The sequence below is a fragment of the Colius striatus genome, chromosome 1 (assembly GCF_028858725.1).
Source record: "Colius striatus isolate bColStr4 chromosome 1, bColStr4.1.hap1, whole genome shotgun sequence".
In the NCBI taxonomy this organism is placed as follows: Eukaryota; Metazoa; Chordata; class Aves; order Coliiformes; family Coliidae; genus Colius; species Colius striatus.
Window position 1 is genome coordinate 183,992,038 of NC_084759.1, and position 13,484 is coordinate 184,005,521.

At 37.9% G+C, this 13,484-nt stretch overlaps 1 protein-coding gene across 1 annotated transcript in view; it reads right to left on the minus strand.

Moving 5' to 3' along the window:
• The window catches only part of LOC104563193 (V-type proton ATPase subunit S1-like), a 58,215-nt gene extending 44,731 nt beyond the window's left edge, over positions 1–13,484 (minus strand). Inside the window, exons 1-3 of the mRNA XM_061988777.1 lie at positions 13,324–13,484; positions 4,975–5,101; positions 4,807–4,875 (exon numbers count right to left, since the gene is read on the minus strand). Of these exons, the coding sequence (XP_061844761.1) occupies positions 4,807–4,875; positions 4,975–5,101; positions 13,324–13,436 (309 nt within the window). The 5' untranslated portion in view covers positions 13,437–13,484. The remainder of the gene's footprint in view (positions 1–4,806; positions 4,876–4,974; positions 5,102–13,323) is intronic.

A 13,484-nucleotide genomic window follows, 5' to 3' on the forward strand; every position in this document is an offset into this window, starting at 1 on the left:
TACTCATTTATTGTAGAATAAGATATAAAATGCTCATTACTGAGCAATATCTGAATTGTGCCTCTGCTCCTAACCAATCCTGCCCTGCCATCTGTCTCAGCTTCCAGCCACTAATATTCAACTATTTTCCATCTGAAGAGCAGACACAACTAGATATTTACTCTGTTCTGAGCTATGACATGCATCTTGTTTGTCCTTCTTGACGTTTGGCCACCGCACACTTGTCTTTACAATACCTATATGTTGCATGTGAATTTTAAGATTTCAGCTATGATGCATATCCAAGAACTCCAGAAGAGGGTGGAAAGTGATGAGGACTGCTCAGAAACACTCGATTTTACATTCTGCTAAAGAACTAAACAAGAGGTACAGCCACAGTAGTTGGGAGAGGGAAGAAAACCTTCTGTTGAGCCATTGTACTGACAGCAGAATTTCCTATATTAAATGCCAGAATCTATAATCTGTCCATGGGAAGCTTACTCTGCTTATTCTTACTTTTACCTTCTTTAGCGTCCCCTGACATGTCTCCTGCATGAAATATTACAAGAAAACTCCCTCTTGGATTACAGATATATTGCTGTTCAGGGTTTTTTGAAGGCAGGTGTGGGATGAATTTGTCCACTTTTCTAGCCATCCTGCATCCAAGTAGCTGCACTATAATAAAGCTGTGCTTGGACTTACATGCTCAGCTTTGGTTTCAGTGTTATATTTATTCAATTAATATTACACTTAAGCAATCTGGAACCAGAATGGAGTACATTTAGGTCTGTCATTAAAAAAATATTCTAAAACTGTTCTTTGTTAAAGACTAATGCATCTATCTATAAAAGATCATGTAGGCATACTCATTCTGAACTAGTTTATACTTGTAATCAAATCTGATAGACAGTCCTATAATAAAAATATTAGTTATGAAACAGGCTCCTGTGTTGGCTCTGGAAAAATAAGTGAACCTACACTTTAAGTAGGCAGGCTCCTCCATGTAAAAGAGATTATTTAAATCTTCATCTTTTACCTATGAGTATGTAATTTAGAACATTGAAGTATTGTATTTCTTTTCTACAGCATTGGCCAATCGGTTTTCTATTAAAAAAAGAGAAAAATCTAAAGCACATCTGTTCCTGCAGAGTGTGATAAGTCCAAAGAAAATTATCATTATTGCATTTACATTTTCCAATTACTATTAAACTTGGAGGCTTTTGCACTGTACTTGTGTTCCCCAAATGAAATGATTTTAATGAAAATTGATTTGCTGTCCTTTAGCTGATAGACTATGTTGCAGCTACAGAAAGTGCTGTAGAACAAACTCCATATCACTGTACTGAATGGTGGGAAACATGACACCAGAATTTTTTTGAGGGACAGATCTGATGAACTACTTAGAAGCAAACCTGAAGTCCAAAAGTGGGAGGAACTGTTCCAAAGAGTAAAATATAGACTATAACAAGAAGGAAGGATTATACTGAGAAAAAGCTGACATGGCTTTTGCAAATTGAAGTTGGATCTCGCAATTCTGCTGAAAATCTCTGAAGGAGTCTATAGACATATATACTAGGAAGCTCTAGCTGATACAGCATGCTTAGACCCACCAAAGGCACTTTGGACAGAGTCTTGAGGCAAAAACTCCTAAAGAAATTCATGTTTTTGCACAGGTGAGACAGTCTTCACATGGACATAGGAAAAAGATAAGAGATAGCAAGTGAAGGTTAGAAAAATGGATATGTCACTGCACTAGGGTCTGATCTGTTCCATATGTTCCTAAATTATATGGTAAAAAGCTAGAAATACTGGGCTAATGAAATCTGCTGATTATGCTGATTATTCAATATAGTAAAGGCAAGGGCTCAGTGATGAATAGCAGAAGAAGCTTTTGGTACAGCCTCTTGGGCAAAAGTAACTGAGAGTCTATGTAAATTGATTTTAGTAGAGCACTGGGCAAGAAAAGAAACAACACTTATTCTAAGCACATAGTAATAGATAACAGACTCAGAACTGAGTGTTACTCTTTATCAATGAAAACTTTGAAAGTAATGATTCAGTAGCTGATAGTGATCATTAGTTCATAAATCAAATATTAGTATATTTTTTGAAAAGGCTAGAGAACAAAATTTCATGTCACTGAATATTTATGATATAATATTTATTTAAACATTTATTCTCTTTATTTACCTAAGATGAACTTATATCTTGATTGTTATGCAGTTCTGCATGCCCCTTTGTCAAAAATTAATAAAACTGAAAGAGATAAAGAGGTAACGAGAAACTACACAATCAAAACTGTAGTAGGCCCTCTGTATCATACGTGACTAAACAGTACTCCTCAGTCCATGACCACTGAGTGAGGATACAAAGGAGATACAGAACCAGGAATGGCGATGACTTACAATAATAATCATGCAGCTGCGTAGCTGGCCACTAATTAGAGTGTATTACAATACACTGCAGTTCTAAAGACCTGATCATTATTTGGTGAAAGGCAAAGCTAATATTAAAGAAAAATAGTTTGTAAGGTATGTAACTGCTTGATGAAAAGTTCCCCAAATGCTAATCTTTGTATTTTATTATTTAATTAAAACATTATTTCAATGTTTAAGATAAAAGATCTACCTATAAGATTCCTTTTCTATTAACTGGAAATAGAATTCTTTTACTTCATACAAACCCACTGATCCCAAAAGCTTGAAACAGTTGCTAATGGAGCTGAAAAAAATCTAGTATCTGCAAATGTCTCTGTGGTTTACAAGCCTGTAACATTTTTACAAATGACATTTCTTTCTTGTAGTACACATGCTGCTACATACACATATACATTCTAAATGAGATCTCCAGTTTAGGTTTGTGAATGAATTTGCATTTCTCAAGTTCAAAAGGAGAATACTCAAGTGACATGAATCGTCTATTACAACTTAATGAATCACTTGTATAATACAGTGTGTGAAGCTGTAAAATTTGTGTTTATGCAATATTAAAGATTCTGATGTTCCCAGTGATAAAATTCAGACCTGACCTTCACTTTTCCCTGTGTTTTGTGAATGTTATGACATAGTTTTTCATAGCATGAATAAGAATGGTAAAGTAACTCAAAAAAAGTAACTCAAGTAGAGTGAAATTGATGTGATAGTAATTGAGCAAATTTTTGTAACCTCTGTTGCATCCAAGATGGAACTGGATGATTAGAAAGAACATTTCTGGCTCTACAAGCTACAAGTCTAATAGATAATGACAAAATTCTCCGTATGGTCACCTAGGTGAAGAAAAAAAACCCCTACTCTTTCTTTCTTCACTCCAATTACAGTACCTCACCCCCACACAATTATGCTAGAAAAGTTATTAAGATTTCCAAGTCTAACAGATCAAATCTAGGAAGTGCAGGAGTTAAAGTGAGTGATTTGTCAAAAGAAACTTCCCAGGTTTAAAGAAGCTGTAATGAGAAACATCTTCTCAGCTCCACAACAGAAACGGAAGAGAGGCAAGGTCAGAAAGTAAACAAGCTGTTACTGACATTTATTCATCTTGTTTAAAACCTGAATTTAAATATTTGCTCTGCCAAATACAGACCAAAGATTTACTTAAACATTAGCTGAAGAGCTCCTCACTAGCCCTCGGCAGGTCCCCAATCTGCTCAGTGTACTATGCAATTTCTAAACCCATCAGTCTCTGGACTCATCTCTAGCCTTTGGCTATAAGCTCTATATACAGTGCTGACAGAGTCCTGATTACAAGGCAATAGAAGAAAATTCTATATACTTTAATATCCCTCTTCTCAAACATATGGGGCCTACTTAGATAAGACCATCCACATCATTAGGAGCTTGCAATGCCAGGTGTACGTCTTTTGCAGTCAGGCAGCAACAAAATTTGCTCCAGACGCAGCCTTGCATAGATTTTACAGCCAGAGAAGATAAGGTGCACCAGAGAAGTACCAGTACATTTGCCTGTGGACACGTTATATGTGAATATTTATGTATTTAATTACACGTATCTCTTGCTGTGTGGTACTTCGGAATTTACACTTCCTAATGTGCTCTGATACCAGATAACGTTACGATATCTCTCATGATATGTTACGATGAAAAATATCTCTGTTCATCCTGCACTGGCTGCAGGAATGCCTTTATGACTTCCACATTTGACACTTTCTTTGTCTAATTACAGTACAATAAACTGGCATGTAAGTACACCCATAGATGCTGTGAACAAAATCCATTAACCTCATCAGTGAGGACAGAAGCTGAAGTTGCTGACTGGCTCAGGAGGATTCCATCTTAGATTCTATGGCTGGACTTTATTCCAAATTTCAAGTGGCATGACTTATTTTTCATGAAGATTAAAGCAATCCTCTTTCTAGTCATATATTAACTACCTTCAGATTTGAAACAGCTCCCTTCATGAGCTTTGATTTCTACAGGAAAAAAAAAAGTGTGTACAATTCTGAAAATCAGGAATAAATAATTGATTCTTATAACTTCTTTCTTCCTATGGCTTCAAAACACAATTTTGGAGGGTCAGTCTTGGAGTTTACACCATTTTTTCAATAGAAAATTGCACATGTTTAGGAATGATTTTGTCAGTCACAATGAATTCTGAAAACTTATCTTCAGAAATTAAATAGCTACGAACCACACCTTGGGAAACTCAGTTGATTTCCTTTAACCAACTTGCTTAAATGGGAATGATCTCAATAAAGAATTTAAATAGGAAAACTGCTGCCATTCAAGATAATTTTCCCAATTATTGTTTGTTTGCATCTTTTTTTTTTTCATTTTAAATACTGCTTATAAAGAAATAAATGAGAGAAATACTTGCCTGAACATTTTGAAATGGATTCTTGTTATCGTAGGCTTCACTGAGGTATGTGAAATCATCTATGCTAAGCTGAAAAAGAGAGTAGATTGGTGAGAAGGAACCACAGCATCTCACTTAGGAACAGACTTGTACTCAGCACTGATGAGAGAAAAGGAATTAATTACATACTGTATCTTGCAGGAACAAGATGAGGTTTCTGGAATCCTGGGTAAAAATATGTTGCAAGAGTACAGTCAGCTCCTGTGCTGAAACAACGTGTCCTTCATGCAAAGCTATGTCTGGATTCCACAGTGACCTACAAAGACATTATTTTTTTCTGTAAAATTTACCTCGTGACACTTCCTCTTTCTTTAAATACGCAGCTGCAGATAATGACATCTTGTCTGAATTAAGATCAGCTTTACAGTTCAGTTAACTTTCATTCTACTCAAGAAGAGAAGAATTTGCCCGTTTATGTCCATATCACATTACTGTGTTGAAACAGGAATGAAATTAGTCCAATCAAGACAACTGTCTCTCTCTCTACTCTCCTGCTTGTGTACAGCAGCATGGTTAGCTACAAATTGGAACACAGCGGAATAAGTCGAAAACCATCAGAAAGAATTCCCAGAGAGAATCTCAACTCCCCAAACAGTTTCCAGTGCTGTCAGACATCTTGGTGGCCCAAGAGGAGTTGTCATAAACTAATACTTTTCTACATACCTTTTGTTAAGTAGAAGTGGCTTTTCAGTATTACGGTAAGACATACGTTCTCTCCAAAGGTTTTAATGGTGAAAGAACCATTCCGCAGAAGCAGCTCAGAAAAGCAAACTTCCAGAAGCAGATCTTCTGAACAGAATGGCTCAAGACAGCAAGAAAAGCTTAGGGTTCTCTCGCCAATGCCTCATTATGAGAATGGACAGGGAAATAACTCATATTTTTAGTTTTGCTGCTACAAAAAATCCTAAAAAATCAATTATGGACAAAACAAGAAATGGCATTATTCTTTCAACACAAGATAGGTATTTCAACAGTATGGGACACGGGTCTATAGGGACAAAATTTATTACGAAAATTTTCATCCAGGTTCTTTTGACTAAGGTAAAATTACCATTCTGTAGAAAACCCAGAGCTTGGAGTGTAATCTCCTGTCTTCCACAAATACACATCATTTGCAAAAGCCTGAGAAATCAGGTATTTCAGACTCCCTAATTGGTTCTAACTACAAAGAGTAGCATATAGAGAACTGCTGTGTGCTGTAGCATCAGCTATTATATGATTGCAATTTGGTGAAGCTGAGATACTGACTAAATTTTCTAACCCAAAAGCAATTCAAAATGACCCTTGCACAGTAAGTTTTTATTAATGAGAACAATCTTTGCAGCCTCTTAAGATGGAGGCAGAACAGGGGTAATGAACAGATAGGGGGGTTTCAATGCTTTTTCTTGGATAAGGAAAATCTGTATTTTACTTCAAGGCTTCCCAGTAATTCCAACGAAAATTGCCAAGGATGAATCAAAAGCTTCTAATTGCACCCATGACAGAGATAAAAACAGTGCAATCCTGCAGTCCTAGATACTTAGCCCGCTTCAAATTTGGGGGTTTGGGAGAGTGTTACAGCACACTGTACATGCAGAAGACTGTTTCAGGAAAATATGCTGCAGAAGTTAAAAATAAATTCTAGTACTTCCTCTGTCTGTCACTTTTCAGGCTTTAGAAGTAAATCTTGTTCAGGAACTATTTTTTTGTTATTGTAGTTGAAAATACCATTTTATGTTTTTAGTTTTACTCAGCATCTTCACTCTGTTAATTTCTGGTTGGAAATCCACATGGATTCCATATTTATGAAGCCAAACACCTTAGAAATTGTAGCAAGCACACCTCAATATCTCAGAAAAGCCAAACCTCATAATCTCAAACATTTAAGTACGATACTTAAAAATAAGATTTTTGAAAACACAAAAACTCACAAAGATTCTATATGACTATTCAGAAACTGACTTTCATACTGACCTTATGCATTGCATGGTTACACCAAAATACTGATGGTATTAAAGGGAAAGAAGATGGATTAAATTAAGAGATATTAACAAATGGCTTGTGTATAAGAAAATGACAGTTAATATCTTGGTACATTTATTTTTTTTAAATAATAATCTAATTCATATCTAATATTAGAAACAAAGTGAACATTTTGAGAGCTTTTAGGACTTGCAATTAAAAATAAAAGGTAACAGCATGTGAAACAAATCTAAGTTATTTGCAGTAGCACAATGGCAAAGGATTTTGTTGTGAACTCGAAACTTCTAAAATTTAATGATCCTGTTTTAAAGTATACTTGCTTCTAAGATATTCTCTGTTCTTTGAAGCAGCTCTTGCTAGCTGTCTAATCTTGAAAAGGGCCTTTTGTGAGACCTGTTAGTCTCCAAGCGGTCAGTTTTAATAAATCCAATAACATCATTAGAAAAATAAATCTACACCATTGTGGTGGTTTAGCCTTGGTTAGGTGCCAGGTGCCTGCCGAGTCATTCTATCACTCCCCCTCCTTATCTGGACAGGAGAGATTGAAATATAACAAGAGGTTTGTGAGTCGAGAAATGGTTTGATTTATTAAGGAACAAAACAGAGCAAATCTTAAAACACTTTCCCCTACCCCTCTCTCTTCCCAGGACTCTCCTTCCTTCCCCTCCAGCGGCGCAGGATATGGGGGATGGAGGTTGTGGTCAGTTCATTACAGATGGACTTTTTCGCTGCTTCTTCCCAGGGGGAGGCCTCCTCACACTTCCCACTGCTACACTGCAGGGTCCCTCCCATGGGAGACAGTCCTCCACAACCTTCTCCAGGGTGGGTCCTCCCCATGGGCTACAGTCCCTCACAAACTGCTCCAGCATGGGACCTCCCACAGGGGCAGATCCTCACACCCTGCCCCATCGTGAGTCAGCCACCAGGAGAACAGTCCTTCAGGGACAGACAGCTCCAGCCTGAGTCCCTCACAAGTCCTGACAGCAAACCTGCTCTGGTATGGGCTTCTCTCTCCCCAGAGACTCCCAGGTCCTGCCAGGAACTTGCTCCAGGGTGAGCTTCCCATGGAGTCACAGCCTCCTTCAGGCATCCATCCGCTCCAGCATGGACTCCTCGACGGGCTGCGAGTGGATCTCTGCTCCCCAGGGGCCTCCATGGACTGCAGGGACACAGCTGCCTCACCATGGTACTCACCACAGGACACAGGGGAGTCTTTCTTCCAGGGCTTAAGCATCCTCCTCCCCATCCTTCTCCACCGACCATGGTTTCTGCAGAGATGTCTTCACATTCTCACTCCCTGTTGCTGCTGACATTTAGCAACTGTGCAGCAACTTCTTCCCCTTCTGAAATACGTTATTCACAGAGGCGTTACCTCAGTCACTAATTGGCCAGGCCTTGGTCAGCTGTGGGTCTATCTTAGAATTGTCTGGCATTAGGCCACCCTATCAACTACAGGAGAAGCTTCTGGCAACTCCATTTAAAGAAGCCACCCCTTTAGCTTCCCCTTCCACTACCAAAACCTGGCCCAAGCAAAACCACTACAATCATTTAGTTACTAATTCTGTTATAATGCAGCATTTTCCTAATACTTACATTCACCATACAATACACGCATTTAATTCCCTCTTTTAAAATAGCTTTCTAAACACTACGCTTGGCAGTAGGCCAGGTTACACCCTTCATTGAATGGGCTGCTACTGTCAGATGCGTGCAACTATATTCACAGCATGGTTCAGAGGGGAAATGTCAGCATGTTTGACTAGTTGGTTTCCTTTGAACTGTCACAAGACAGTGTATTCTGGATACTCTGATGGTGAGTGCAACAATCCTGTCCATCCCTTTGAACTCTTCACCTCAAGCAGTCAGCAAGAGATCAGTAAGGGATAGCTTAGGATGAAACAGGCAGTAGGCCAACAAACATATTGATTGCTACTATTGATTTCTCACACAAAACTTTATGTCTGAAGATGCACAGACTTGTGCAGTCATTTGCATAACAAGCATGTCAGACAACCTCCCCACTGTAAAACCATCCTGGGGTCCTCAGCCATGGTGGCTTGCAATGACAAGCATCTCTGTTAATGTATGTGCTTTCCCGCTGGCTAGAAAGATGGAAACTTAAAACTCAGCTGCTCTCTCTTTCCTCCAAAAGCCAGACAATGCAATAAAGAAAGAGAGGAAAAAGCTTAGCTTGCTGTTTTCTTCTTTCTTATCCCTAACTGCTGTGACATAACAAGTTTAAGCATATATATATTCTTCTCTGACCAGGCAAAATTATTTTTACAGCACTTATTTTTCATGGGAGCAAAGATTTCAGGATTTCTTGTGTCTAGACCCAACAGCAGGATGGATAATAACAGGACTTCTATCTCTCCAAGTTGTGAGCTTACATTTTTACTTTGTAGCTGGCTTCTGAACCCTTTCCTACAAGACATTCTGTCAATTTGTCTCTTTCAGTCACCTTGTGATTGGCATATAAGAAATAATAGGTTCTCCTGCACAGAAGTAAACTGTGATGCATTCTAGTATACGGTGCCTCCATAGAAGTCAAATAAAGTTACAGCTAAAATTGTTAAAAGTTTTCTAAAATTCCACTGTATCCCTTTTCTATTTCAATCTTCTGCCAGAAAATGTATTTTTCATTAAATTCATTGCAGTTTTAAGAAACACTGCAAAGGTACTAACTGGCATCAATGCCTTCTAAAAGTCTGGATTTGCCAGAAAAGGATTAATTTCCCAATATAAGCATAGCATAAATGAAGGTAGTAATATATTTTCAATGACTGTAGTCAAAAACTATTCCTAAAACAAACACAAGGGGCAATCACATAAGCTAATTTAAATTAATTTATTTCCTCAAGCTTCCTTTCTAATCTACAGAGGGAAAAAAATTCTTTTGAATATTAATTCAAAATGGCTAAACCCAGTTTCTGCTGTATATCATATGCAAGAGGAACTTCTTCATCTCTCCTGCCTTGAAAAGCAACCAGGGGATATCAGTTTAAAGGCTAATTTAAGATAAAAGTCAGTTTTTCCAGGTCAAAGCTATTTGGAGAATGTCCACTGCTGTATTAGTATTCCTTAGTGGAAAGAAAGACAGTGTGACCTACCGAGTCATTCCCATTTCATCTTTCTCTCAAGTTCAATGGAAAAAAGATTGTTGTTTAGTAGAAAACATTTTTTTCCCAAAGTAGAGATCTGCATTTTTCTTTATGGAGGAAAGAGGTATTTGATTTACTGATGTCCCTGCAAGGATTTCTATCTCACTTCCCTTATGCTTTGCACATTGAGGTGTCTGTCAGTTGAAGCTTTCACCTCTATCTGGCATCTAACATTAATAGCATGATTACAGTACAATAATAATACATAAAAGAGAGACATTAAATTGGTGCATTCTTCTAATACAGCTATTTTGAGATATGGCTTTAGGAACATTGGCTAGTTCTAAAGGACAACAAAATGTATTATCCTTCAGCTATTTGATATCATGTCCTAACAGAAAACCTGGGAGAGGGTGATGGAATAGATAGGAAAATGTCAGTCACTGTTGACCAATCAGTCACTGAACTTTTAAACTGGTGGGACATGTTTCCAGAAAGTGAACAGAAATCCATTAATAATTGCTGCAGTTCTTTAGTTCTTGTTCCTAAATCTCTAAGCAGTTACCAGGTTTCATAAGCCAGTAGATCACACATTGCAAACCTTGCATCACCACAAAATACCAAGATCTAGAGCAGAGAGTTAAGCATTAGCAATCAAACATTGCTGTTACTATTTACTTTTTAAAACAACATATATTTCCAGTTTTTAAATTGACTGTCAGCCGAACTAATTTCTGCCCTGGCAGAACTTCAGCTTTCAAAAATGCAAAGGTCATGGTAGGAGGAACAACTCTTCCAGAAAGTGTTCTATTTGTGGAAACATGAAACCGGTTTAAACAGTCCACTATGCAGACCTTCTTGCTCCAGAGTTGTATAAACCTGAACAATCTGCAGTAGAGCAAGTTGCTAATTGCATCTTGGTGAAAAATTTGCTTTTATAACCACTCAGGATTAACTGATAAGATTTTTGCTTATATTGACAACAGGTGTGTTGTTTATATAATCTAGGAAGCAGGACAAATGAGGGACTGATCTTTTCTTAGACTCTTGAGATCACTTTTATCCTAAGAACATCTCCTTCCATCATTTACTTTGCTTTTAAATACAGAAGTTTAGTACTCATACACTTGCCTGTTATATATAGAGGTAAATTGATTAAGTGTTTTTAATATAAATCTTCAAAGCCCTGACATTGAAACATCCAATTATTTCTTTCAAAAGAAATTGTAAAAGTCAGATGTACAAAATTAAACTATCAAAATGTGCAGATTTCTATAAGCTATCTAACCCGAGTTTCACTTTCTGGAAAAGCTCAAAAGATAGATAGACATATGTCAAAGTTGGTATTAATTACTGCTGGGAATAGAATACTATGTCCAGAGTATGTATGATGGAAACATAATCAACACATCCTGCACATCTCTTTTCCAGGGCCCTCAACATTACAGCACAACACATGAAAAACTAGAAAAGGAGCATGCTTGTCTATATGGCACTACACATGGAGAAGGATCTCCCAAAGAACTTAATCTAACTCCTGATGAATATAAAATTTCTGAATCCATGTATTGCTGTCTTAAAATCAACACATTAAGAAGCAATCAAAAAAAAGATAAAAGAAAAAAAAAGATCAGCAGGATTTAGGATTTAAGCATTTATAATCTTGTCTAAACACAAAAGATTTTCACTGGGGTAAACGAGAGAAGGATTTAGCTTAATTCTCATCCTAGTGACAGTTAGATAATTCTCAATGTCCCCTATGTGTTGAAGAATGGCTCAAAGCCTCATTAAAGGTAGAGGGAATCCAGCCCAACTACCTGAAAGGGTAATTACCTCCCAACATGCCATTGTCTTGGTTCCTTTTTACAGAATGAAGTAAATCACAGTTTCCAGAAGAGTAAATCACAAGTAATGCTCTGGGGATTGACAGAGCAATGAAGATACAAAAGGATCAAATCCCATGAATTCAGACCTGGCAAGAGTTGATGAACAAAGGAGTTCAGAAGCAAAACTACTCCTGCCCAGGCACACAGAGCTTGCTCATGCCAGCAAAGGAACCAACAGGACTCTTCCATCACTGCAGTCCCTTCTGTTTGTCCCTACAACAAAAGTGAGGGTTAACCTCTGCACCAAGGCTATTCGTGCTTATGAAGTCACCCAGCTAGTTTGTGAAAAATTTCAAATACTGTTGATGTTACAGATTAATTGTGTTAGAGAAAGGAATAAACACCCAGCTGTGATCAGGCATGTTGAACTAGGTAAAATACATATGTGCTTGCAGTGGATATGAGAGAATTCTCTAGGAAAGGGTTTACAATTTAGATAAACCACGCTAAGAATGAGTCTGATTTAGGAACTAGAAGGAGAGAATCAAGTGATTTAGGCCAAAACACACTCAGTGCAAACATAAGAGTGCAGCAGACCTGTCGTTGCCTTCCCACTCAGAATAGAATTTTGCCTTTAGCTCTTTGTCCTGGTTTCAGCCAGGATAGGGTTAATTCCTTTCTTCCTAGAAACTGGTACTCTTCCAGTCAGTCTTGTGATCCCGTAAGCCCCTCAGGAGCCTTTTCTTACAAATCTCTGACATCCGCTTACTGAACTGTGGAGTGGTACCACCAATGTGTATGACATGCAGCGACAGCCTTGTGAGTAAGCAGCGCATGGTCCTGACAACTTCACACACCCAGTACCTCATCTGAAGCTACTGCATTGCCCAAGCTGATGTATTTCTGGAAATACCAATTCATTATATAAAATCCTTGAAGTCTGCAGGAATGAAATTCCTGATTGGGGAAAAAAAAAAAAAAAGAAGTCTATATCTGTATTTTTCAAGTCAGGTTCAAAGTCTTATTTCATGAGTACATGCGAACCCCTGAATTTCATGTGTTTCTTTGTATCTGTCAAGACTCTGCAGTTGTTTCTAACAACTCACATCTACATATACAGCAACATTTTCTATTAAAAAACCCCCAAACAACAAATAACTGCATTAAAAAGAACATTAAAGTGAAAAATCAGGATTGAGGAGTCAGAAAATGCAGATTAAGGTGGTCGGCACAGTTTTTCGTTAGCCTCTTTTTGTGACACTGCCTTACATTGTGCCTTTAACTCGTGACATGTCTAAAAGTGTAGTTCCAGGTTGCTTTAGCATGAATAAAGTGTATCTACTTCAGTGTTGAAGAATATGGATTTTGTTTACTTCCTACTGCCCATCTTAGAACACTAAAACTTCAAATAAAAACAGGCAAATTCATCTGTTAGGTTGTTTGATTGCCAGAAGGAAAATTTATTTATTTATTGGGTACTTTTGTTGCCCAGAGGTTGTTTAACACAGCTGATGATATTCTGTATATTCTGCACACACACACACAGAGCAACAGCATAAGTAGAGATACTTTTTTACTAGATTTCTTACCTCTGAGTTGACCAAAGCAGCATCGGTACATGGTCTGCTGACAGAGAGGTTTTGAACAGCACAGCAAGGGTGCAGAGCAGTGGGGCTGCAGCAGCAGTGTAGAGCCGTGTCATGGCTCCAGGCAAGTGTGTAGGGAACTGGCTGTCTGCACAGGGAAGTCC